The 24,293-nt window shown below is 44.1% G+C and overlaps 1 protein-coding gene across 5 annotated transcripts; it reads left to right on the plus strand.

The window, feature by feature from the left end:
- Positions 1-6,071: 6,071 nt before the first annotated feature.
- LOC115174047 (otolith matrix protein OMM-64) lies at positions 6,072-23,259 on the plus strand. 5 transcript variants are annotated; one of them, XM_029732667.1, is made up of 20 exons: positions 6,072-6,193; positions 6,983-7,044; positions 7,598-7,621; positions 8,089-8,154; positions 8,263-8,304; positions 10,643-10,672; positions 10,777-10,830; positions 11,679-11,723; positions 13,844-13,981; positions 14,764-14,796; positions 14,922-14,999; positions 15,110-15,169; positions 15,398-16,258; positions 16,595-16,639; positions 16,792-16,848; positions 16,970-17,023; positions 17,108-17,170; positions 17,724-17,789; positions 22,318-22,399; positions 22,496-23,259. In XM_029732667.1, the coding sequence occupies exons 1-19, from the start codon at positions 6,183-6,185 to the stop codon at positions 22,344-22,346; spliced, it is 1,818 nt and encodes a 605-aa protein (XP_029588527.1). In that variant the 5' UTR covers positions 6,072-6,182; the 3' UTR covers positions 22,347-22,399; positions 22,496-23,259. The 5 variants fall into 5 exon arrangements, with proteins under 5 accessions (XP_029588527.1, XP_029588528.1, XP_029588532.1 ...); XM_029732668.1 differs by having other exon boundaries at positions 11,685-11,723; XM_029732672.1 differs by lacking the exon at positions 16,970-17,023.
- Positions 23,260-24,293: the final 1,034 nt, after the last annotated feature.

Consider the following 24,293-nt stretch of genomic DNA (forward strand, 5'->3'; position numbering starts at 1 on the left):
TTAAACCTTTCCACCATCTCCACTACTGTCCCATCAATGTGGATGAGGGGCTGCTCCCTCTGCTGTTTCCTGAAGTCCACGATCATCTCCTTTGTTTTGTTGACATTGAGTGTGAGGTTATTTTCCTGACACCACACTCCGAAGGCCCTCACCTCCTCCCTGTAGGCTGTCTCCTTGTTGTTGTTAATCAAGCCTACCACTGTAGTGTCGTCTGCAAACTTGATGATTGAGTTGGAGTCGTGCATGGCCACGCAGTCATGGGTGAACAGGGAGTACAGGAGAGGGCTGAGAACGCACCCTTGTGGGGCTCCAGTGTTGAGGATCAGCGGGGTGGAGATGTTGTTTCCTACCCTCACCACCTGGGTGCGGCCCGTCAGGAAGTCCAGGACCCAGTTTCACAGGGCGGGGTCGAGACCCAGGGTCTCGAGTTTAATGACGAGTTTGGAGGGTACTATGGTGTTAAATGCTGAGCTGTAGTCGATGAACAGCATTCTTACATAGGTATTCCTCTTGTCCAGATGGATTAGGGCAGTGTGCAGTGTGAATAAAATTGTGTCGTCTGTGGACCTATTGGGGCCGTAGGCAAATTGGAGTGGGTCTAGGGTGTCAGGTAGGGTGGAGGTGATGTGGTCCTTAACTAGTCTCTCAAAGCACTTCATGATGATGGAAGTGAGTGCTACGGGGCGATAGTCATTTAGCTCAGTTACCTTAGCTTTCTTGGGAACAGGAACAATGGTGGACCTTTTGAAGCATGTGGGAACAGCAGACTGGGATAAGGATTGATTGAATATGTCCGTAAACACACCAGCCAGCTGGTCTGCGCATGCTCTGAGGACGCGGCTAGGGATGACATCTGGGCCAGCAGCCTTGCGAGGGTTAACGCGTTTAAATGTTTTACTCACGTTGGCTGTGGTGAAGGAGAGCCCGCAGGTTTTGGTGGCAAGCCGTGTCAGTGGCACTGTATTGTCCTCAAAGCGAGCAAAGAAGTTGTTTAGTTTGTCTGGGAGCAAGACATCGTGGTCCGCGACGGGGCTGGTTTTCCTTTTAAAGTCTGTGATTGACTGTAGACCCTGCCACATACCTCTCGTGTCTGAGCCGAAGAATTGTGACTCTACTTTGTCTCTATACTGATGCTTAGCTTGTTTGATTGCCTTGCGGAGGGAATAGCTACACTGTTTGTATTCGGTCATGTTTCCGGTCACCTTGCCCTGATTAAAAGCAGTGGTTTGCGTTTCCAGTTTTGTGCGAATGCTGCCATCAATCCACAGTTTCTGGTGGGGGAAGGTTTTAATAGACGCTGTGGGTACAACATCACCGATGCACTTGCTAATAAACTCGCTCACCGAATCAGCGTATTCATCAATGTTATTGTCCGACGCCACGCGGAACATATCCCAGTCCACGTGATTGAAGCAATCTTGAAGCGTGGAATCCGATTGGTCGGACCAGTGTTGAACAGACCTGAGCACGGGCGCTTCCTGTTTTAGTTTCTGTCTATAGGCTGGGAGCAACAAAATGGAGTCGTGGTCAGATTTTCCGAAAGGAGGGCGGGGAAGGGCTTTGTATTCATCACAGAAGTTAGAATAACAATGATCCAGTCCGGGTCGCGCATTTGATATGCTGATCAAATTTAGGGAGCCTTGTTTTCAGATTATCCTTGTTAAAATCCCCAGCTACAATAAATGCAGCCTCAGGATATGTGGTTTCCAGTTTACATAGAGTCCAGTGAAGTTTTTTCAGGGCCATCGAGGTGTATGCTTGGGGGGGGATATACACAACTGTGATTATGATCGAAGAGAATTCTCTTGGTAGATAATGCAGTCGGCATTTGATTGTAAGGAATTCTAGGTCAGGTGAACAAAAGGACTTGAGTTCCTGTGTGTTGTTATGATCACACCACGTCTCGTTAATCATAAGGCACAAAATTTCTAAATATTCCATTACCGTACTTCGAAGCATGTCAACCGCTGTTTAAAATCAATTTTTATGCCATTTTTCTCGTAAAAAAGCGATAATATTCCGACCGGGAAATCGTTTTTCATTACAAAGAGAGCGAAAGTAAAAGCATGCTATCCCCTCATGCACGAGCCTCAGTCTGATGGCCCCCTGATAGAGCACTTGACAAAAGCGCTAGTGTGTTTCAGCCTGGGCCTGGAATTACGTCATTCAGCTTTTTCCCGGGTTCTGAGAGCCTATGGGAGCCGTAGGAAGTGTCACGTCATGCCAGAGATCCCCTGTTTTTGTTAGAGATGATCAAGGAGGGCAAGAAATGGTCAGACAGGCCACTTCCTGTAAGGAATCTTCTCAGGTTTTTGCCTGCCATATGAGTTCTGTTATACTCACAGACACCATTCAAACAGTTTTAGAAACTTTAGGGTGTTTTCTATCCAAAGCCAATAATTATATGCATATTCTAGTTACTGGGCAGGAGTAGTAACCAGATTAAATCGGGTACGTTTTTTATCCGGCCGTGCAAATACTGCCCCCTATCCCCAACAGGTTAACAAATTTGTCAGTATGTTTAAACTGGCAGGTTGTTGAAAAGGTCATACCTCACACTTGATAGTTCACACCCATGTTGGGAAGTTAACTGTTATTTAAAATGGTATTGTCGAGGACTTTTCAAAAGCCAACTAGTGAAAAACTGAATATGGAAAAATATGTCGTCTGACACCATTGATATTGAAACCCAATTTAATCCATTCTACCACAATATCTTCATTGCTCTGTTTTGTCCAATCACAAGATTCCAACAGACTCTATGACATCATTAGACAACAGCATCCCTCCTCAACAGATCAGCTTTCAGGAACTTGTGTCATTGGATCTGATACCTCCCTTATTTACAGTTAAGCCTTTTTCCGAGAGATTTCAATAGATTGAATTGTAATACAATGCAATTCATTTGAAATGCCAAGCAAGCAACCTGGTAAGCAAAAACCTGAGTTCACTCCCATGTTCATTCACTGAAATGTTGTGTGACTGAAAATAACACGGAATGAGGACTATTGAGGTGTCCTGAGAAATTTCCCGGGGGTTTCCAGACATCTAGAATCAAGAAGAAGCAAAGGAGAAAGAGAAAGATATCAAATGCTTATTTGTTACACAGGCTAACTAATTGACTGTGTCGAAAAGCTTAGTCCTACCAGCCATTATAGGGTGGAAAACCCCTTCTGAATGATAGCATCTGTACCAAGCTTATAAATGGTACGGAGTAATTTAAATGAGCCTCTACGACCTGACTATAGCTCTTTTGACTTGTCTGCAGCTTAGTCCCACTAGTATAGGATGGAAAGCCACTTCTAAGTCAGATATGGAGGACTCATTGTGGGCCGTTGCCAACACAATGCTAAACTGAAGACCCAATGAAGCTAACAGCAGGGGGTTAATATCAGTGGAAGCTAGCTAATAATCTATTATTCTGTTACACCAGTAATCTATTATCTTTACCTCAGTGATCACCTATTCACCCATTTACCATACAAACTATTAGCATTAGCATCAGATTAGCATCTGAAACAGTCAATCCCCAATCCTCAAAAGAGTTTAATCTGACCAGACAAGACCCATTCTAATCCTGCCAGTGTGGTCTATTGCATGTGGAAATGTCTTATTGAATGTTTTCATCAGGTTAGTAGAAGAGTTCTTTAGTTGTAACAAAGAAACGTTCTGACAAGCATGCGAGAACAGTTTTGGTTGGAACTATGAAATTAATTATTCGTTCCCTTCAAATTTGGCTTTAAAAGTTTCCTCAGAGTGTGAGTGTAAGTCTCTGATGCAACTTGTTTGGTGTGAAATGATAAGGTTGATCGTGTAACAATAGGGATAGGGATAGGGATAATACTAAAGTTATCCATGTTTATCTTTACATCAGTCTTAAAACGTAGCATGCTGAATCATAATCATCACTAATGAAGTCAGTGAGAGTTGAGTGGGTGGAATAAAGTCACAGACTATCACAGAGGGGCCTAACGACTGTTAGAAGTTTTCATTAAAACGTTACAAAGCTTTAAACATGCTGACATCAAGGCATACTATATGTCTTGATGTCTGTGTCATGTTCTCCGTTTCAACCATTATAAACCTCATGAACAGATTCTCTCTACTGCTTCAGGAAAACGAAGAAAGACTGAAGGTTTCTCAACAATATCATTTTCCCAACAAAGGATTTGAGGAGGTCTTTTAAGTTGTTGTTGACACAACCCGTTCAACACAAACACTGAGTATACAAAACATTAAGAACACCTGCTCTTTCCATGACACAGCCTGACCAGGTGAATCCAGGTGAAAGCTATGATCCCTTTTTGATGTCACTTGTTAAATCCACTTCAATCTCTGTAGATGAAGGGGAGGAGACAAGTTAAAGAAGGATTTTTAATCCTTGAAACAATTGAGACATGGATTGTGTATGTGCGCCATTCAGAGGGTGAATGGGCAAGACAAAAAATGTAAGTGCATTTGAATGGGGTATTGTAGTAGGTGCCAGGCACACCGGCTTGTATCAAGAACTTCACGCTCAACAGTTTCCCATGTGTATCAAGAATGGTCCACTACCCAAAGGACATCCAGCCAACTTGACACAACTGTGGGAAGCATTGGAGTCAACATGGGACAGTATCCCAGTGGAACACTTTCGACACCTTGTAGAGTCCATGCCCCAACGAACTGAGGCTGTTCTGAGAGCAAAAGGGAGTGCAACTCAATATTAGGAAGGTGTTCCTAATGTTTGGTTTACTCAGTGTATATTAGGTTAAAGTGATGAATCCTGTGTCGTTGTTCGTTCCATAAACTTCATAAATAGCCTGTTCCTCTACTGCTATGAACTCTGTTCACGCCATCAAATCACTTCAACATCCCTACTTTATATCTGGCTACATCATACCATTACCACTGGATAACTTCCAATCAGGTAGTCTATTAGTAGCCTACTATGTGGAGAAACCAGCGCAGTGAAATCACTTGGTTTAAATCAAAGACAATTTCCTGCCTGACCACATACGGTATCTGTGTGCTGTTCCGCCGAAAAACACACCAATCACAGCTCAGTTGACAAACACAAATAAATCCCATGGACAAACAATATAAATAAAACAACAAAACGATCTACAGACTAAAGTGTTATCTGTGGGTACTTTGAGAGGGGGCACGGGTTAAATGTGTAAGCTATGAGTGTGTGTGAGGGGCTGAGGGTTTTTAAGGGGAGATATGGGGGTAGATTCAGATCAGAGGGGACTTTAGAACATGAGCTGTTTGAAAACACAAAGGTGTGAGAGCCTCACGCTCAACCCTGTTTTAAAGGAGTTTAATGCCTGCTGTTCCTCGGCAACGCCTCTGTCTCTCTGTCAATTCAATTCAATTCAAAGCTTTATTGGCACGGGAAACATATGTTTACATTGCCAAAGCAAGTGAAATTGACAATAAACAAAAAGGGAAATAAACAATCAGAAATTAACAGTAAACGTTACTCACAAAAGTTTTAAAAGAATATAAACGTTATAAATGTCATATTATCGCTATGTACAGTGTTATAACGATATGCAAATAGTTTGAAAGATAAAATAAATAAACATAAATATGGGTTGTATTTACAATGGTGTTTGTTCTTCACTTGTTGCTCTTTTCTTGTGGCAACAGGTCACAAATATTGCTGCCGTGATGGCACACTGTGGTATTTCACCCAGTAGATATCAGAGTTTATCAAGATTTTTTATTTGTATTATTATTCTTTGTGGGTCTGTGTAATCTGGGTGAAATTTGTGTCTCTAATGTGGTCATACATTTGCCAGGAGGTTAGAAAGTGCAGCTTGGTTTCCATCTCATTTTGTGGGCAGTGTGCACATAGCCTGTCTTCTCTGGAGAGCCAGGTCTGCCTACGGCGACCTCTCTCAATAGCAAGGCCACACTCACTGAGTCTATACATAGTCAAAGTTTTTCTTAATTTTGGGTCAGTCACAGTGGTCAGGTATTCTGCTACTGTGTACTCTCTGTTTAGGGCCAAATAGCATTCCAGTGTGTTCTCTGTCTGTCAGTGTGTCTCTGTGGCTCACAGGCTCTGCCCCCTAGGAGCAGAGGGGGTGGTGAAAGTATAAAACCTCTTGGGCTCCCTCCAGCCAGACTGTAGACCTACTGGAAACTATAGAGACACCTGAGTGTCGCCCCACTGGCTAAACTCTCCCGTCACAATGCTGTCACGGTAAGTGAACACTAACACAAGGGTAGCTTGCATTGGGTATTTGGTTTTGACTTACGTGTGTGTACTGGAACTTTTAAAATGACACAATCTATTTGACATATTTGGACAGCTGTATTCTTGGGGGAAGTGTATTTGTTAGTCTACCTGTAGAAGGAAACTTGACACGTTTAGACCTGCTGAGGGTATTTCAATGATAGAGAGAGGGGAACAGTTTCATTCATTGTTTTTGTGGGAGTTTTTTGTGGGATCGCAATAGCTTGGCAATGTGTGTGTCATTTTTGTTGTTGTTCCAGATTCCTTTTTTCTTGTTCAATCCTAAACTTCAATAACAATAGCATTACCACTGATATCAATGATGATGATACTGGTACAAGATAAAGTGACGGGACTCTAAATAGTCTTTAAAAAGATTTTGAGAATTTACCTTTAAAGTCAAAATAGTTCACAATAATCCTTTATTTGACTTTTCATTATATTAAAAGATGAAAAGCATATAATGTAGCAACATATCATTGATACATTTTTTATGAACTTTTCATTGATAATTCATTATCCATAATATATATTGAACATAAGAACATCCATAAGATACTTTGCATTGCTGCAAGTTACATATATTCTTATTATAATGCAATGAGCAGGGGAAACACAGTTCCTCCTACCTGCTTCCATTCAAATACTATGTTTAGCCTTTTCCACTGCCACTATGACCCTAAGATGCCTTCTAGGAGAAGTCTTGTTTTAAAAGTGTACTGATCAGTTCTATCTCTGTGTTCTTCATTCTAACAGAACGTTGATTGTTCCTTTGATCTTTGCTTTGGCTGGTCTTGCTCTCTCAGCCCCCGTTACTGGTAAGAAAACATGCAATTAAACCTTCTGTTAAATCTTATAAATGTGCGGGAATTTAGAATATTTCCATCAGTAACTACAGCTTAATAATAATATACATATTTAATAATAGGTCAACAAGATGTCTAGAGACGACGGTTTCCACTTTAGTTGAATTTCAGTTTCAACGCAATGACAAAACATGCTTCACCTTTCCAGTTATCCAGTCTGTAAGCTACTCTAAGCTACTCTAAGCTACTCTAAACTACACTGCAAACATCAAGTGAGCAAACATATCAACCAAAATGACCATTACATTATGTTTAAGGAGGCATTTGCAATGTATATATCGACCTCCATCCATCCCATTGAATCACAATGGGAGTCCTCTGCTTCTCCACAACGGTAGTGTAATCAGAACCCAGGTCACTCTGCGGAGACACAAAAGAGGTCTGTTCTCTTGTGCCTGATGTGGGATAGAGAGAGAAGTAGGGTGGGCCTCACATATGGTCTATTCAAATGGAGATAATTCCCCAAACCACTAATCATGCTCCCCTATGCATCTTTCCTTTGCAGATGGAACAGAGGGAGATAATGATGGTAACGTGTAATTTGTGTTTTATCATGACGTTCATAATTACCACAACAGTTAGAAAATGACAGGCTAATAAGCTTTGTTAATTATAAGTAGTGTATACACATGAATGTATTTGTATTTAGTCAGAAGTACTGTTTATGAGGGAACAATGACAGCATTCATTGTGCTGTGTTTCAGAGAGAGCTGCTGCCTTGCTAGAGCACCTTAATGTTACTGACAAGCCCTCCAGTCAAAGCTTACACACATAGGTTACATACGGATCGCTTCCGATATGTGCTTTGTCTTCTGATTTCATTTACATTCATTTTCAAAACACTGGACTGAAACTTCAACACTGCTAAAATCGATTCATTAGAGTGTTGCATGATTGGATACATTAAGATATTGCGTTTTATAGTTTGGTATTGGCTTAGCTGGGTGATCATTGGCACCTGACAAAATGGATGCTATGATACTTTTCTGGTCTCAGGTGCCAAAGATGGCGGAGGCCCCACTGGCAGCCCGGTAGTTACAGCAGCTGCTGGAGACTCTGTAGGTTTGTATTGACTCCAATGTATCTCCTACCCAATACCTAGTTCAACACACCAGGTATGTACCATTTCATACCGACGGAAACTAAACAGAAAACCTCTGTTGTTCTCAGGGACCACGGCTGGGACTGACTCCAGTAAAGAGCTGGCTGGAGGTATGAGTGGCTGGGTTTGGGGACTGGGACTGGGACTGACTCTAGTAAAGAGCTGGCTGGAGGTATGAGGGGCTGGGTTTGGGGACTGGGACTGACTCTAGTAAAGAGCTGGCTGGAGGTATGAGGGGCTGGGTTTGGGGACTGGGACTGGGACTGACTCTAGTAAAGAGCTGGCTGGAGGTATGAGTGGCTGGGTTTGGGGACTGGGACTGACTCTAGTAAAGAGCTGGCTGGAGGTATGAGTGGCTGGGTTTGGGGACTGGGACTGGGACTGACTCTAGTAAAGAGCTGGCTGGAGGTATGAGTGGCTGGGTTTGGGGACTGGGACTGACTCTAGTAAAGAGCTGGCTGGAGGTATGAGTGGCTGGGTTTGGGGACTGGGACTGACTCTAGTAAAGAGCTGGCTGGAGGTATGAGTGGCTGGGTTTGGGGACTGGGACTGACTCCAGTAAAGAGCTGGCTGGAGGTATGAGTGGCTGGGTTTGGGGACTGGGACTGGGACTGGGACTGACTCCAGTAAAGAGCTGGCTGGAGGTATGAGTGGCTGGGTTTGGGGACTGGGACTGACTCCAGTAAAGAGCTGGCTGGAGGTATGAGTGGCTGGGTTTGGGGACTGGGACTGACTCTAGTAAAGAGCTGGCTGGAGGTATGAGTGGCTGGGTTTGGGGACTGGGACTGACTCTAGTAAAGAGCTGGCTGGAGGTATGAGGGGCTGGGTTTGGGGACTGGGACTGACTCTAGTAAAGAGCTGGCTGGAGGTATGAGTGGCTGGGTTTGGGGACTGGGACTGACTCTAGTAAAGAGCTGGCTGGAGGTATGAGTGGCTGGGTTTGGGGACTGGGACTGACTCTAGTAAAGAGCTGGCTGGAGGTATGAGTGGCTGGGTTTGGGGACTGGGACTGACTCTAGTAAAGAGCTGGCTGGAGGTATGAGTGGCTGGGTTTGGGGACTGGGACTGGGACTGACTCCAGTAAAGAGCTGGCTGGAGGTATGAGTGGCTGGGTTTGGGGACTGGGACTGGGACTGACTCTAGTAAAGAGCTGGCTGGAGGTATGACTGGCTGGGTTTGGGGACTGGGACTGGGACTGGGGGAATCTGTCTTTCTATCAAGGAAGAAGTGTATGACAAGAGTATGACATAGAATCAACTCAACTCTCAAGGAAACCAACTGTAGATTTGAACAATAATTAGGATGGTGATTCCCCCTGAAAGTAAAAACTTTAACTGCACCGTACCAGTGAAGGACGTTCAACATGAGAGAGTTAAAAACTGAGCTGTTGATCGTGACGCAAATTTGTTTTTAGATGCAGTGGATCCACAGATGCACCAGATCAGTTTGTGTGTGTGTGTGTGTGTGTGTGTGTGTGTGTGTGTGTGTGTGTGTGTGTGTGTGTGTGTGTGTGTGTGTGTGTGTGTGTGTGTGTGTTGACTTCAAAAAGACAACCCATGTTGAGCAACTCAGAGTATAATGTGAAAAACACACACCTAATTCATTAGCCACAATTATCCAAATTACAGCACATAATTAGTGAGCAGACAAAATGGGCCTGCTTTGAGACTATCATGGAGACATTGGACACTCACATAAGCCTGTATGTATACACTATAACAACAGCACCCATGAAACATAGCTAGACAAATGCTTTCTAGACCAGACATGAGTAAATTGTCATAGTTTCACCTGTCACCAGAGCGTGGCAGAGACCGCCCCAGAGACTATTATGACACTCATGTGTTTTCTGTTAATAATTATGATTCCCTTTTAAGTGAGGTGTGTTTTCTGTTACCCTTTGCAGAAGCTTGATTTGTTTGCTGTGTGCGTTGTCTCCTGAGTACTTATCGAGTCTTAGTGTTTGTTGTTTTCCCAGTTTTACATTGTACCTACTATTGAACGTTTTCCCAGTAAAGTATTTACATTTATTCTAAACCAAGGGTTCCTTGATTGGTTCTCTTCTCTGCTCCTGGGTCCTACCTCATCATGCCCCATAAATGTGTCAGTCTGACTATTTGCTGTGGGGCCATGCTAGAGGTTTAGACAGTTGACAGAATAAACCAAAGGCTTCTCAAATCCAAGCCAAAGTCATATCAATTCCCCAAACCTTTTCATGCCAAAGAACATTGTTTACTTACTGCCTTCTTCAAACACACATTCAATAACATCCACTTCAAACAGTATTTGAAAGACAGTAAACCCAATCAAAACCATTTACCAATTAAAACATATAATAGTAATATTGATCTTGTCCAGACCAATTTTATTACTGAAGAGTCCTAAAACAAGTTCAATGGTCAGACGTCTAACTCCAACTCACCCAATGTTTCGTTCTTCATTTATCAGATGTGAGTAACAGTGATACATCCACAAGCAGTGAGTCACCAATTCATTTAAATGGAAATGAAACACACTGACTACTGGGGATTTCCTGATAATTACAGTAGTTGGGATCAAAGTCACCCGTCCTTGTCTTCCAGATGGAGATACCAGCGTGGAAACCACAGGCACTCCTGATGCCCCTGATGCCCCAGGTGAGGCCTAGGAGTAAAATAAACAAAGGTCAAATGTCAAAGATAAGGGTTATGGCCAAAGGTCGAAATCATTCGATAAGAATGAGCCGGTTGACGTTTATTGCCATAAGTCTTGTCCTGGAGGCAGAACTGAGAAATTCCCCCATAGATTGGCAAGCTGCAAAGTCAAAATTGGCTATATTGTAAAAAATGAATGAAAACTAAAATGTTGGTCTTAATTTCAGGTTAGGGTTATGCATCAGGTTTTTCATTGTGGTTAAGGTTAGGGTTAGATTTAAAATCAGATGTTATGACTTTGTTGCTGTGCCAGCTAGTGACTATTCTGCAGAGCTGCCTCCAGAACAAGATTCATCACGAAAAATGCTAACCAGCTGGTCAAAATCTGTGAAAGTCCCTGTTGATGATGAGGATTTGTTATTTCAATTCATGCAGTCAAATATTTTTTGCCCAGGCGAGTGCGGCATGCTGTGATGTGCTGTGCCTTGAAGTGCACATAAAATATATACACTACCGTTCAAAAGTTTGGGGTCACTTAGAAATGTCCTTGTTTTTCAAAGAAAAGCAATTTTTTTTGTCCATTAAAATAACATCGAACAAGGACATTTCTAAGTGACCCCAAACTTTTGAACGGTAGTGTATATATACTTCATCAGCATGTCCACTTTAAAGTCACTCCGAATTGGACAAAGCTGTGAGGAGAGACAAACTTTAGCCTCATATCTATTGTCACCAAAAAAATGAGCAGCAAAAAATGGCCAGAATGCTGTATAGTTGTATAATCAATAACAAGGTAAGAAATGACACAGTATTTTCAAGCCTTCCAATAACACTAATGTCATTACGTTAAGATGCAGCTGAAGCAGCAAGCAGCCAAGATACAACTGATGCAGCTGGTGAGTGAAACGAGAATGTCATTATGTTAAGATGCAGCTGATGCAGCTGGTGAGTGAAACGAGAATGTCATTATGTTAAGATGCAGCTGATGCAGCTGGTGAGGGAAGCGATAATGTCATTATGTTAAGATGCAGCTGGTGAGGGAAGCGATAATGTCATTATGTTAAGATGCAGCTGGTGAGGGAAACGAGAATGTCATTATGTTAAGATGCAGCTGGTGAGTGAAACGAGAATGTCATTATGTTATTAAGATGCAGCTGATGCAGCTGGTGAGGGAAACGAGAATGTCATTATGTTAAGATGCAGCTGGTGAGTGAAACGAGAATGTCATTATGTTATGATGCAGCTGGTGAGTGAAACGAGAATGTCATTATGTTAAGATGCAGCTGATGCAGCTGGTGAGGGAAATGAGAATGTCATTATGTTAAGATGCAGCTGATGCAGCTGGTGAGGGAAACGAGAATGTCATTATGTTAAGATGCAGCTGGTGAGTGAAGCGATAATGTCATTATGTTAAGATGCAGCTGGTGAGTGAAACGAGAATGTCATTATGTTAAGATGCAGCTGGTGAGGGAAGCGATACGTTTTGAGAGATGTTCTTGCCACCCAAGGCCATAGCCTCCTCGTTCTTTTGTGTACAACAGCTACTTTTAGCCTCAGAAAGACTAAGCACAGCTGGGTACAACAGCTACTTTAGTCAAAACAAAGATACAAAGTGAAACACAAATTCTTCTAGAGTTATTATACATTGTACAAAATGGTAGTTAGAGGTGACACTTGGATCCCCAATTCCCCCTTCCCTGATACATGTGTAAATATTGTACTATAAATTGTGCCTTTCAGTATTATACTTACAGTGCCATCAGAAGTATTCATACTGCTTGACTTATTCCAAATGTTGTTGTGTTACAGCCTGAATTCAAAATTGATTAAAAAAAAAATCTCACCCATCTACACACCCCATAATGACAAAAGTGAAAACATGTTTTTAGAAAAGTTTGTAAGTTTATTGAAAATGAAATACAGAAATATCTAACTTACATAAGTATTCATACCCTCAGTCAATACTTTGTAGAAGCTCGCCGATTACACCTGTGAGTCTTTTTGCATAAGTCTTTAACCTCTACGGGACGGTTGAGCTAACATAGGCTAATGTGATTACCGTAAATTTCGGACTATAAGCCGCAACTTTTTTCCCAGGCTTTGAACCTCGCGGCTTAAACAATGACGTGGCTAATATATGGATTTTTACCGCTTTACATTTTTTTTTTTTTTAAACACATTCTGTGACGTGCTCAGTTTTTTGGCGGCATGAAGCTTTCATTAGACCAATGAAATTGCCGAACGGGTTAAGGTCAAACAACTTTTTTGTTTACTGTTTAGATTAAATCGAGCGCTCTCAAACTTCCCATCATTCTGATTACGGTAGTCATTTTGTCACCCTCATCATGGCAAAGACACGGAGAAATGCATATGATGCAGCTTTCAAGTTGAAGGCGATTGATCTGGCTGTTGGAAAAGGAAATAGAGCTGCTGCACGGGAGCTTGGTCTTAATGAGTTGATGATAAGACGTTGGAAACAGCAGCATGAGGAATTGACTCAGTGCAAAAAGACAACTAAAGCTTCCTGCTAATTTTAAATTTTTTGTTACAAGCCGTGTTTCGTTAAAGCCTATTTATTTTTGTTACAAGCCGTGTTTCGTTAAAGCCTGTGTAAAGTTCATTTGTTTCAATGTACCGGTAGGCACCTGCGGCTTATAGACATGTGCGGCTTATTTATGTTCAAAATAATATATATTTTTAAATTCAGTGGGTGCGGCTTATATTCAGGTGCGCTTAATAGTCCGGAAATTACGGTAGCATGAGGTTGTAAGAAACAAAACAAAATCCCAGGACATAGACATGATGACAGTGAGAAGGTGTCAGCAGAGGTTTTGGGTAAGAACTTTTCTCTCTGAATTCCTTGTACAATAACCAAGCTCGGACTTCACTGATCATCAGAACATACTATCATTATAACTGTAACAAACATCACCAGTGTAATAAACATTGCTATAAACATCACCAGGCAGACATAAAATATATAATAAATCTATGTTGCTTTAAATTATGATTTCAGAATCAGCAGATGTGGATAAGTCTCCAGAAGATAACTCCACAGAGTCTCCTGAAAGTGACTCCACAGAGTCTCCTGAAAGTGACTCCACAGAGTCTCCTGAAAGTGACTCCACAGAGTCTCCTGACAGTGACTCCACAGGTAAGTGTTAAAAACAGACTGATTCAAAAACAAAATCTGTAAGTTAAAGTACATTGCTGCTGGTGAAGATAAAGACAGATGAAAGATATGCCAAAAATATGAGAACAGTATGACGTGGAAAAGTACACAACATTAACGTTGGAGATACACGTCGAAGAGTATTTTTCTTTGTCCATCAGATCAGTGTTTCCCAACTCCAGTCCTCAAGTACCCCTAACAGTACACGTTGATTAAACTCATTGAGGTCTTGATGATTAGTTGACATGTTGAATCAGGTGTGCTTATCTGGGGCTACACCAAAATGGTGTGCTTTTGGGTTACTAGAGGACTGGAGTTGGGAAACTGCATTAGATGACAATAAAGATGAAACAGAGTCAGATGATGCCTCTGAGGGTAAGGGACTAAAGACTTGGATTATGTATCTACAAAAATAAATACTTGGATTCTGACATTAACTAATCATAACATGAGGCAGGTGAACTCCTTGCAGAGAAAGACAAAACATAGTTATCTTCACAGTATTTTCAATAGGAAGTGCTGCCAGTAAAAAAAGTTCCTTTGTTTTGGTAGTGAAGAGCTAGAACGGTCACAGTGCAATAGGTTATCCTCTGTCATTCCACAGACAAGGACAATAGGGACGATGCTGTAAATACCGCCGTTAATACTGTACGTCCTCCCACCCTCAAAGCATTGATAAATAGACAATACATGACCCTGTCTAATGAAAACATGATTAGGTACTCATAATAAAACACACAGTGAACTTTGTGTTTCTTTTCAAGATGAAGCGCTGACAGATGTGCAAGCTGACTCTGGTAAGTATGAAGAACAACGTCAAGGTTTTCATCATGTTGTTGTACTAGACAGGTTCATTGGCAATACAACGACATCAAATAATAGGTTGCGACAGTTTGATGACATAAATCATGTGTGATTGTAGACGTGACCAGTGATGACACGGAGGAGGCCACGGAGACAGACAAAGATGATGACAAGAGTGACGACAAGAGTGACTCAGGTGTGTTAAATTGACATTTCTGAACTGGATATTCATTGTCTGGGAAACTGTTATGTTGAACCATTCAACCCATCAGTTGGTCATAAACCTGTTATTTTCTTCACCTCAAGAGGATGCAGATGGGAAGGCTACTGCAGGTGAAGAAGAAATATTAGATAATGACTCTGCAGGTGAGTCTATTCATTGAAGTTTGTGTATCTCTCACCCACAAAGGGTCATTATAGGGAAGGTATCTCTACTAGTGTCCCCCAGGGCTCAGTACTATGACCTCTTTTGTTCTCACTACTGGTGTCCCCAATGACCTCTCTTGTTCTCACTTGGTTCAGAACTACATATTCTACGTCATATACCATAATAATTCATTACCAGAATGTCTAAACACTGTCACTTTTCTGCAGATGCTGCCACAGACAAAGACGATAGTGATGAGGATAAGGACATTGAACTAGATGGTAAGGCCCCTGCAGAAGAGAAGGACAGCGCAGAAGACACAGAGACAGAGGAAGCGGCGGACAGCGACAGCAAACAAGACGACGCAGACTCTGACACTAAGGATGACAAGCCAGACAAAGATGACAAGAAAGACAGCACAGATGACAGCAAAGACAGTGACAGCTCAGATGACCACAAAGACAGCAGCGAAGAAGAGGCCCGGGTTCCGGAGGAGGAACCAGAGCACCAGGAAATAGAAGAAAAGGACAGCGAGAGCCAACAGGACACCTCAGAAGAAAACGACAAGCCAGACAAAGAAGATGAGAAAGACAACGACAGCTCAGACGAGAGCAAAGACAGCAGCGAAGCGGATGTCCAGTTCTCGGAGGAGGAACCAAAGCAGCAGGAAACGGATATGAAGGAGAGAGGTGACGTGGGGGAACAGCAGGCCAGCCCTGAAGACAACATCGAGGAGGGAAGCCCTATAGGGAGCCAAGACTTTGAGCCTCTACAGGATTCGGAGGAGGAGGCGGAGCTGGAGTCAAAGGAGGAGGGGAAGCTGGAGGAGGCGGAGAAGGAGGAGGAGGAGCTGGATGCGGGGATGAACCTAGACACAACAGAGTCCGACAGTAAGGAGGACAGTAAGGATGACAGTAAGAATGAGATTAAGGATGAGAGTGAGGATAAGACTGAGGCTGACGCAGACTCCAACAGCAAGGAGGACATTGGGACCAGCGATGCCCCTAAACCACAAGAGGATGACAGTGAAGAGGACACTGAAGTCCAGCCAGAGGACACTGATGATAGCATGATGAAGGAGCCCAAAGGTGCGGTTACCACTACAAAACCATAGAAATGTAGCGAATAATTAGGCCATAATGAAATGTACATATGTGATTCCCTGTAAAATGGGCTCCTGAGTGGCCCAGCGGTCTAAGGCACTGCATCTCAGTGCTAGAGGCTTCACTACAGACCCTGGTTCGATTCCAGGCTGTATCACAACCGGCCGCGATTGGGAGTGCACAATTGGCTCAGCGTCACCCGGGTTAGGGTAGCCCGTCATTGTAAATAACAATTTGTTCTTAACTGACTTGCCTAAGTATTACATTGTGAGTGGTAATGGTACCATATTGTGATAACTGAAACACTGCTTTCTGAAACAGATTCTGATGATGCTGACAAAGATGATATGGATAAGGATGCCTCTGGTATGTCTATCTATCTTGCATGTCCCTTGATCCCCTTGCTTCTTTATCAGCTGATCCATGCAGCACTGAATCAAAGAGACTGGAGTAATTTGTATCAAATGTTTCATCATTTCATGCTATTTCTCGAAGTTATGCACATTTTCTTTTCATAGACTCAGAGGATGACAAATCTGAATCTAATGCAGAGCCAGGCACAGATTCACACAAAGGTTTGTTTCCTCTGATCCTGAATCATATCACCTGTGCTTTCAAATGGCTTGGTCTTTAGCTGTTGTAACGTTCTAATGAATTATTGTGGCTCAACATCATATATATTAATCTGGTCTTTAGATGAGGATGAGACCAACGAGGATTCCGATGATGCGTCAGAGTCCATGGCGAAAGGTTATTGAAAGCCATACAAACAAACGTTCACATTTGAGTAATTGAAATAGTAAAATAAAGTCTGTTTCGTGTTTTTTTCCTCAGATGACGATATGGATGATGATGATGACATGGATGGGGCAGAAACAATGGCTCCAGATTCAGAAGGTAAGGACCAAAACTGACTTACATCTTTGGGTAGTTACCAATGAAAGGCCCAATCATGATAAGGCTTCCTCGACCAGGGGAAGAAACAGTGCATGTGTGTGCACCAGTCAACTCAGTCAATGTGCCATGAAGTCAACATATCTTTTGTCCCTGTGACTTTTCTGATCAGATGTCTGTTTGTTTGAACAGAGATAATGAAGTCTGATGAGATGTCTGTTTGTTTGAACAGAGATAATGAAGTCTGATGAAATGTCTGTTCGTTTGAACAGAGATAACATCTCACAACATTATGCAGACACAAACACACACACACACACACACACACACACACACACACACACACACACACACACACACACACACACACACACACACACACACACACACACACACACACACACACACACACACACACACACACAATCTTAGCACTGTGCAGGGAGTTATCTGACTCATTTATCCAAACACATGAGTAAACCAGCATACTGGGAGCACATAACAGAGCTTTACTGGGAACAGTGTGGATTGGAATAAACATCCCTTTCTCCCTCAGCTGTTCCAGCTGACATTTTGGACCAACCAGACCAACAGGATTACATGACACAGGGTGCCTCTCACGGTAATGTCAGCAGAACACTATGACACACTAAGCCACATCAGCACATTAACATATCATATATGCAATTTAGCAGACACTTATTTTCCTCAAATAACCTATACCCACGCACATTGACTCAGTACCGGTACCTCCTGTATTTTTTATTAAACTAGGCAAGTCAGATAAGAACAAATTCTAATTTACAATGACGGCCTACCGGGGAACAGTGGGTTAACTGCCTTGTTCAGGGGCAGAACGACAGATTTTTCCTTGCCAGCTCAGGGATTCAATCTAGCAACGTTTCGGATACTGGCCCAGCGCTCTAACCACTAGGCTACCTGCCGCCCCGTATATAGCCTCGTTATTCGGATACTGGCCCAGCGCTCTAACCACTAGGCTACCTGCCACCTCGTATATAGCCTCGTTATTCGGATACTGGCCCAGCGCTCTAACCACTAGGCTACCTGCCGCCTCGTATATAGCCTAGTTATTCGGATACTGGCCCAGCGCTCTAACCACTAGGCTACCTGCCGCCTCGTATATAGCCTCGTTATTCGGATACTGGCCCAGCGCTCTAACCACTAGGCTACCTGCCGCCTCGTATATAGCCTCGTTATTCGGATACTGGCCCAGCGCTCTAACCACTAGGCTACCTGCCGCCCCGTATATAGCCTCGTTATTCGGATACTGGCCCAGCGCTCTAACCACTAGGCTACCTGCCACCTCGTATATAGCCTCGTTATTCGGATACTGGCCCAGCGCTCTAACCACTAGGCTACCTGCCGCCTCGTATATAGCCTCGTTATTCGGATACTGGCCCAGCGCTCTAACCACTAGGCTACCTGCCGCCTCGTATATAGCCTCGTTATTCGGATACTGGCCCAGCGCTCTAACCACTAGGCTACCTGCCGCCTCGTATATAGCCTCGTTATTCGGATACTGGCCCAGCGCTCTAACCACTAGGCTACCTGCCGCCTCGTATATAGCCTCGTTATTCGGATACTGGCCCAGCGCTCTAACCACTAGGCTACCTGCCACCTCGTATATAGCCTCGTTATTCGGATACTGGCCCAGCGCTCTAACCACTAGGCTACCTGCCACCTCGTATATAACCTCGTTATTCGGATACTGGCCCAGCGCTCTAACCACTAGGCTACCTGCCGCCTCGTATATAGCCTCGTTATTCGGATACTGGCCCAGCGCTCTAACCACTAGGCTACCTGCCGCCTCGTATATAGCCTCGTTATTCGGATACTGGCCCAGCGCTCTAACCACTAGGCTACCTGCCGCCCCGTATATAGCCTCGTTATTCGGATACTGGCCCAGCGCTCTAACCACTAGGCGACCTGCCGCCCCGTATATAGCCTCGTTATTCGGATACTGGCCCAGCGCTCTAACCACTAGGCGACCTGCCGCCCCGTATATAGCCTCGTTATTCGGATACTGGCCCAGCGCTCTAACCACTAGGCGACCTGCCGCCCCGTATATAGCCTCGTTATTCGGATACTGGCCCAGCGCTCTAACCACTAGGCGACCTGCCGCCCCGTATATAGCCTCGTTATTCGGATACTGGCCCAGCGCTCTAACCACTAGGCGACCTGCCGCCCCGTATATAGCCTCGTTATTCGGATACTGGCCCAGCGCTCTAACCACTAGGCGACCTGCCGCCCCGTATATAGCCTCGTTATTCGGATACTGGCCCAGCGCTCTAACCACTAGGCGACCTGCCGCCCCGTATATAGCCTCGTTATTCGGATACTGGCCCAGCGCTCTAACCACTAGGCTACCTGCCGCCCCGTATATAGCCTCGTTATTCGGATACTGGCCCAGCGCTCTAACCACTAGGCTACCTGCCGCCTCGTATATAGCCTCGTTATTCGGATACTGGCCCAGCGCTCTAACCACTAGGCTACCTGCCGCCTCGTATATAGCCTCGTTATTCGGATACTGGCCCAGCGCTCTAACCACTAGGCGACCTGCCGCCTCGTATATAGCCTCGTTATTCGGATACTGGCCCAGCGCTCTAACCACTAGGCTACCTGCCGCCTCGTATATAGCCTCGTTATTCGGATACTGGCCCAGCGCTCTAACCACTAGGCTACCTGCCACCTCGTATATAGCCTCGTTATTCGGATACTGGCCCAGCGCTCTAACCACTAGGCTACCTGCCACCTCGTATATAGCCTCGTTATTCGGATACTGGCCCAGCGCTCTAACCACTAGGCTACCTGCCGCCTCGTATATAGCCTCGTTATTCGGATACTGGCCCAGCGCTCTAACCACTAGGCTACCTGCCGCCTCGTATATAGCCTCGTTATTCGGATACTGGCCCAGCGCTCTAACCACTAGGCTACCTGCCGCCTCGTATATAGCCTCGTTATTCGGATACTGGCCCAGCGCTCTAACCACTAGGCTACCTGCCGCCTCGTATATAGCCTCGTTATTCGGATACTGGCCCAGCGCTCTAACCACTAGGCTACCTGCCGCCCCGTATATAGCCTCGTTATTCGGATACTGGCCCAGCGCTCTAACCACTAGGCGACCTGCCGCCCCGTATATAGCCTCGTTATTCGGATACTGGCCCAGCGCTCTAACCACTAGGCGACCTGCCGCCCCGTATATAGCCTCGTTATTCGGATACTGGCCCAGCGCTCTAACCACTAGGCGACCTGCCGCCCCGTATATAGCCTCGTTATTCGGATACTGGCCCAGCGCTCTAACCACTAGGCGACCTGCCGCCCCGTATATAGCCTCGTTATTCGGATACTGGCCCAGCGCTCTAACCACTAGGCGACCTGCCGCCCCGTATATAGCCTCGTTATTCGGATACTGGCCCAGCGCTCTAACCACTAGGCTACCTGCCGCCCCGTATATAGCCTCGTTATTCGGATACTGGCCCAGCGCTCTAACCACTAGGCTACCTGCCGCCTCGTATATAGCCTCGTTATTCGGATACTGGCCCAGCGCTCTAACCACTAGGCTACCTGCCGCCTCGTATATAGCCTCGTTATTCGGATACTGGCCCAGCGCTCTAACCACTAGGCGACCTGCCGCCTCGTATATAGCCTCGTTATTCGGATACTGGCCCAGCGCTCTAACCACTAGGCTACCTGCCGCCTCGTATATAGCCTCGTTATTCGGATACTGGCCCAGCGCTCTAACCACTAGGCTACCTGCCACCTCGTATATAGCCTCGTTATTCGGATACTGGCCCAGCGCTCTAACCACTAGGCTACCTGCCACCTCGTATATAGCCTCGTTATTCGGATACTGGCCCAGCGCTCTAACCACTAGGCTACCTGCCGCCTCGTATATAGCCTCGTTATTCGGATACTGGCCCAGCGCTCTAACCACTAGGCTACCTGCCGCCTCGTATATAGCCTCGTTATTCGGATACTGGCCCAGCGCTCTAACCACTAGGCTACCTGCCGCCTCGTATATAGCCTCGTTATTCGGATACTGGCCCAGCGCTCTAACCACTAGGCTACCTGCCGCCTCGTATATAGCCTCGTTATTCGGATACTGGCCCAGCGCTCTAACCACTAGGCTACCTGCCACCTCGTATATAGCCTCGTTATTCGGATACTGGCCCAGCGCTCTAACCACTAGGCTACCTGCCACCTCGTATATAGCCTCGTTATTCGGATACTGGCCCAGCGCTCTAACCACTAGGCTACCTGCCACCTCGTATATAGCCTCGTTATTCGGATACTGGCCCAGCGCTCTAACCACTAGGCTACCTGCCACCTCGTATATAACCTCGTTATTCGGATACTGGCCCAGCGCTCTAACCACTAGGCTACCTGCCACCTCGTATATAGCCTCGTTATTCGGATACTGGCCCAGCGCTCTAACCACTAGGCTACCTGCCACCTCGTATATAGCCTCGTTATTCGGATACTGGCCCAGCGCTCTAACCACTAGGCTACCTGCCGCCTCGTATATAGCCTCGTTATTCGGATACTGGCCCAGCGCTCTAACCACTAGGCTACCTGCCGCCTCGTATATAGCCTCGTTATTCGGATACTGGCCTAGCGCTCTAACCACTAGGCTACCTGCCACCTCGTATATAGCCTCGTTATTCGGATACTGGCCTAGCGCTCTAACCACTAGGCTACCTGCCGCCTCGTATATAGCCTCGTTATTCGGATACTGGCCCAGCGCTCTAACCACTAGGCTACCTGCCACCTCGTATATAGCCTCGTTATTGTTATTTTATTAGTGTTATATTCATTTTTACTTTAGTTCATTTGGTAAATATTTTTCTTAACTCTTATTTTTCTTCAAACTGCATTGTTAGTTAAGGGCTTGTAAGTCAGCGTTTCACAGAAAGGTCTACACCTGTTGTTTTCGGCGCAAATACAATTTGATTTGACTTACTGTCATGTGTGCAAACATTTTACTTGTGTACATCTTACATCCGTTTCAGACGTATTTAACCCGTCTGTCACTCTCTGACATAAAGAGAGATGGAGGTGATCCATTGTACTGTATGTTGCTGTCAGATTGTATTCATTTCTATGTACTGTATATCTCATTTTGTTTACAGGCGCTGATGCACCGGCAGCCCTGTCTTAGCCCTGTGGGTTGAGCCCACAGGACGCTGTGAATGGAATCAGACAGTTTGATAGGTAGCTAAAGCCATATCCATTGATTTGTACTTACTATAAGAGGAGAGGTAGATTGTACATTAAATAATCTTTTCACTTCATTCCATCTCTTTTCAGTCCCATCATGGTGAATCCCACATAAACCAACAAGTCCTCCCGCAGTCATGACAACAAACAGCGTAAAAAAACTTACGTTCCTTAACCCTCTCTTGCCACTCAAAATGGTGAAGGTGTCTACGGGGATACAATTAAATTATTCTACTGTTTTGGTGTACATTACATTTTTACCCACTTTTTGACTGCATTGTTGTTTTTTGGCATCTCAAGGGTAGTTTAATATTTGATCATGGAGAATATATATTTTTTCAACTTTGTTTTTGTTAAAGACAGTTTATTTAAGTTGTGACATCATCATTATACAAGTTACACCCCTGTCTTATCAACTAGCGTGTTGATAAAATGGTCACCATGTTCCCTTACAATGCCCTTGAAAAAAACAGAAGTCTGTTTTTTTTAAGATAGCACTCAGTCATTGTAGGTTTGCTAGGTTTCTGCAGGTTGTGGGTTACTACAGTTTTCCTCTCGCTTTCATATGATGCATTGCTGTCTCAGTCCTTGACAGAAAGCTCAATTTACACTTTTTCCGATAACGGCTGCTACATTTGAAAAATAACTCTACTGGCTCAGTTCAACATTCATTTTAAAGTTATGAGTAACTTATATATACAAAATGAAGTGTACATACAATGTCTTTGATTAGGTATAATCTACATTGGTTGGACAAATGGAAAAATAACAATTGCATAAACATAATGATAATTTAATTTCATAACTGTATGCACACAGGGGGAAAGTCTAATAAAGATTGAGTTGTCAGATAATTTTGGGGGGGCAAGTTTGTTGGGATAAAAAACAGTATGTGTGTGTTTTTGTGAATGTGTAAAGGATGTGCTGATGAAACGAGAAGAAAATAAGAAGCCTACTCACCGACTACCAAGACATTACAATAATATCAACTATAAATAATATGATAATATAATGAACAAACAAAATATCATGTCATAACAATAATCAATGGAGTTACTAGAATGTGATACATTGACAATTGAAATACAGACACACATGTCAAGTTGAATAGTAGAGTACTAAGTCGTACATCCAGGGTCTGGGATAATATATCACATTACTAACCAACACAGCAGATAACCTCATCAGACATTGTAACACTACAACAACACTGAATAACACTGTAATAAAAGGGATTATGTCAATGATGACATGAAGAAGAGGTGTGAAGTGCACTGGCCTGGTAGCAATCACTGTATAGCTAGCTACAGGTAAGTCAGGGCCAGGGGCCACACATTTCTCCTAAACGGTATCTTGAGATACCACATTCCATCAATTGTTTTTCATGTCTTCCAGTACGTGCTGTTCAACACTCCTATTTCTGACAAACATTTCATTGTGGATGGATGAGTATTTCCCGGTAATGATATTCCCTTGGCCTTCTTTTCTTTCAATCCAACAGTGTCACTGTGGCTTTTGTCTTATAAGAAAGCATCATGGCATTGCTTATTTCCTCGTTCCTTGGCCTTGTTGACAAAGAGTGGTGGTCTCTGAAAGTGGCGCAACTGTCCCAGCGTCCCAGTAAGAGGACGGAAATGACCAGTAAGAGACAGATGTACAGAACACACATTTATTGCCACACTCAAGACAGACACACACACACAGCAAACAGGAAGTGGACTAGGTGGAAGTGAAAGTGCTGTAGTGTAAGAGATTTACGGTTAAAGATGCCCTAAATACCAGTCAGGGAATCCAGAAAAAGCATTGTCCATGTGGATGTGAGTTGAGGTGGAGGACAGGAATTTCTTGAGGTTATTTCAACCTGCCCTCCTTGAGACAACTAAAGAGT

The sequence above is a fragment of the Salmo trutta genome, chromosome 34 (genome assembly GCF_901001165.1).
Source record: "Salmo trutta chromosome 34, fSalTru1.1, whole genome shotgun sequence".
Lineage (NCBI taxonomy): Eukaryota > Metazoa > Chordata > Actinopteri > Salmoniformes > Salmonidae > Salmo > Salmo trutta.

Coding starts and splice junctions, on each gene's coding strand:
- LOC115174047 (XM_029732667.1), top strand. Junction 15,170..15,397: donor ATTAGATAATGACTCTGCAG/GTGAGTCTATTC, acceptor ACTTTTCTGCAG/ATGCTGCCACAGACAAAGAC. Junction 16,849..16,969: donor AGGCACAGATTCACACAAAG/GTTTGTTTCCTC, acceptor TCTGGTCTTTAG/ATGAGGATGAGACCAACGAG.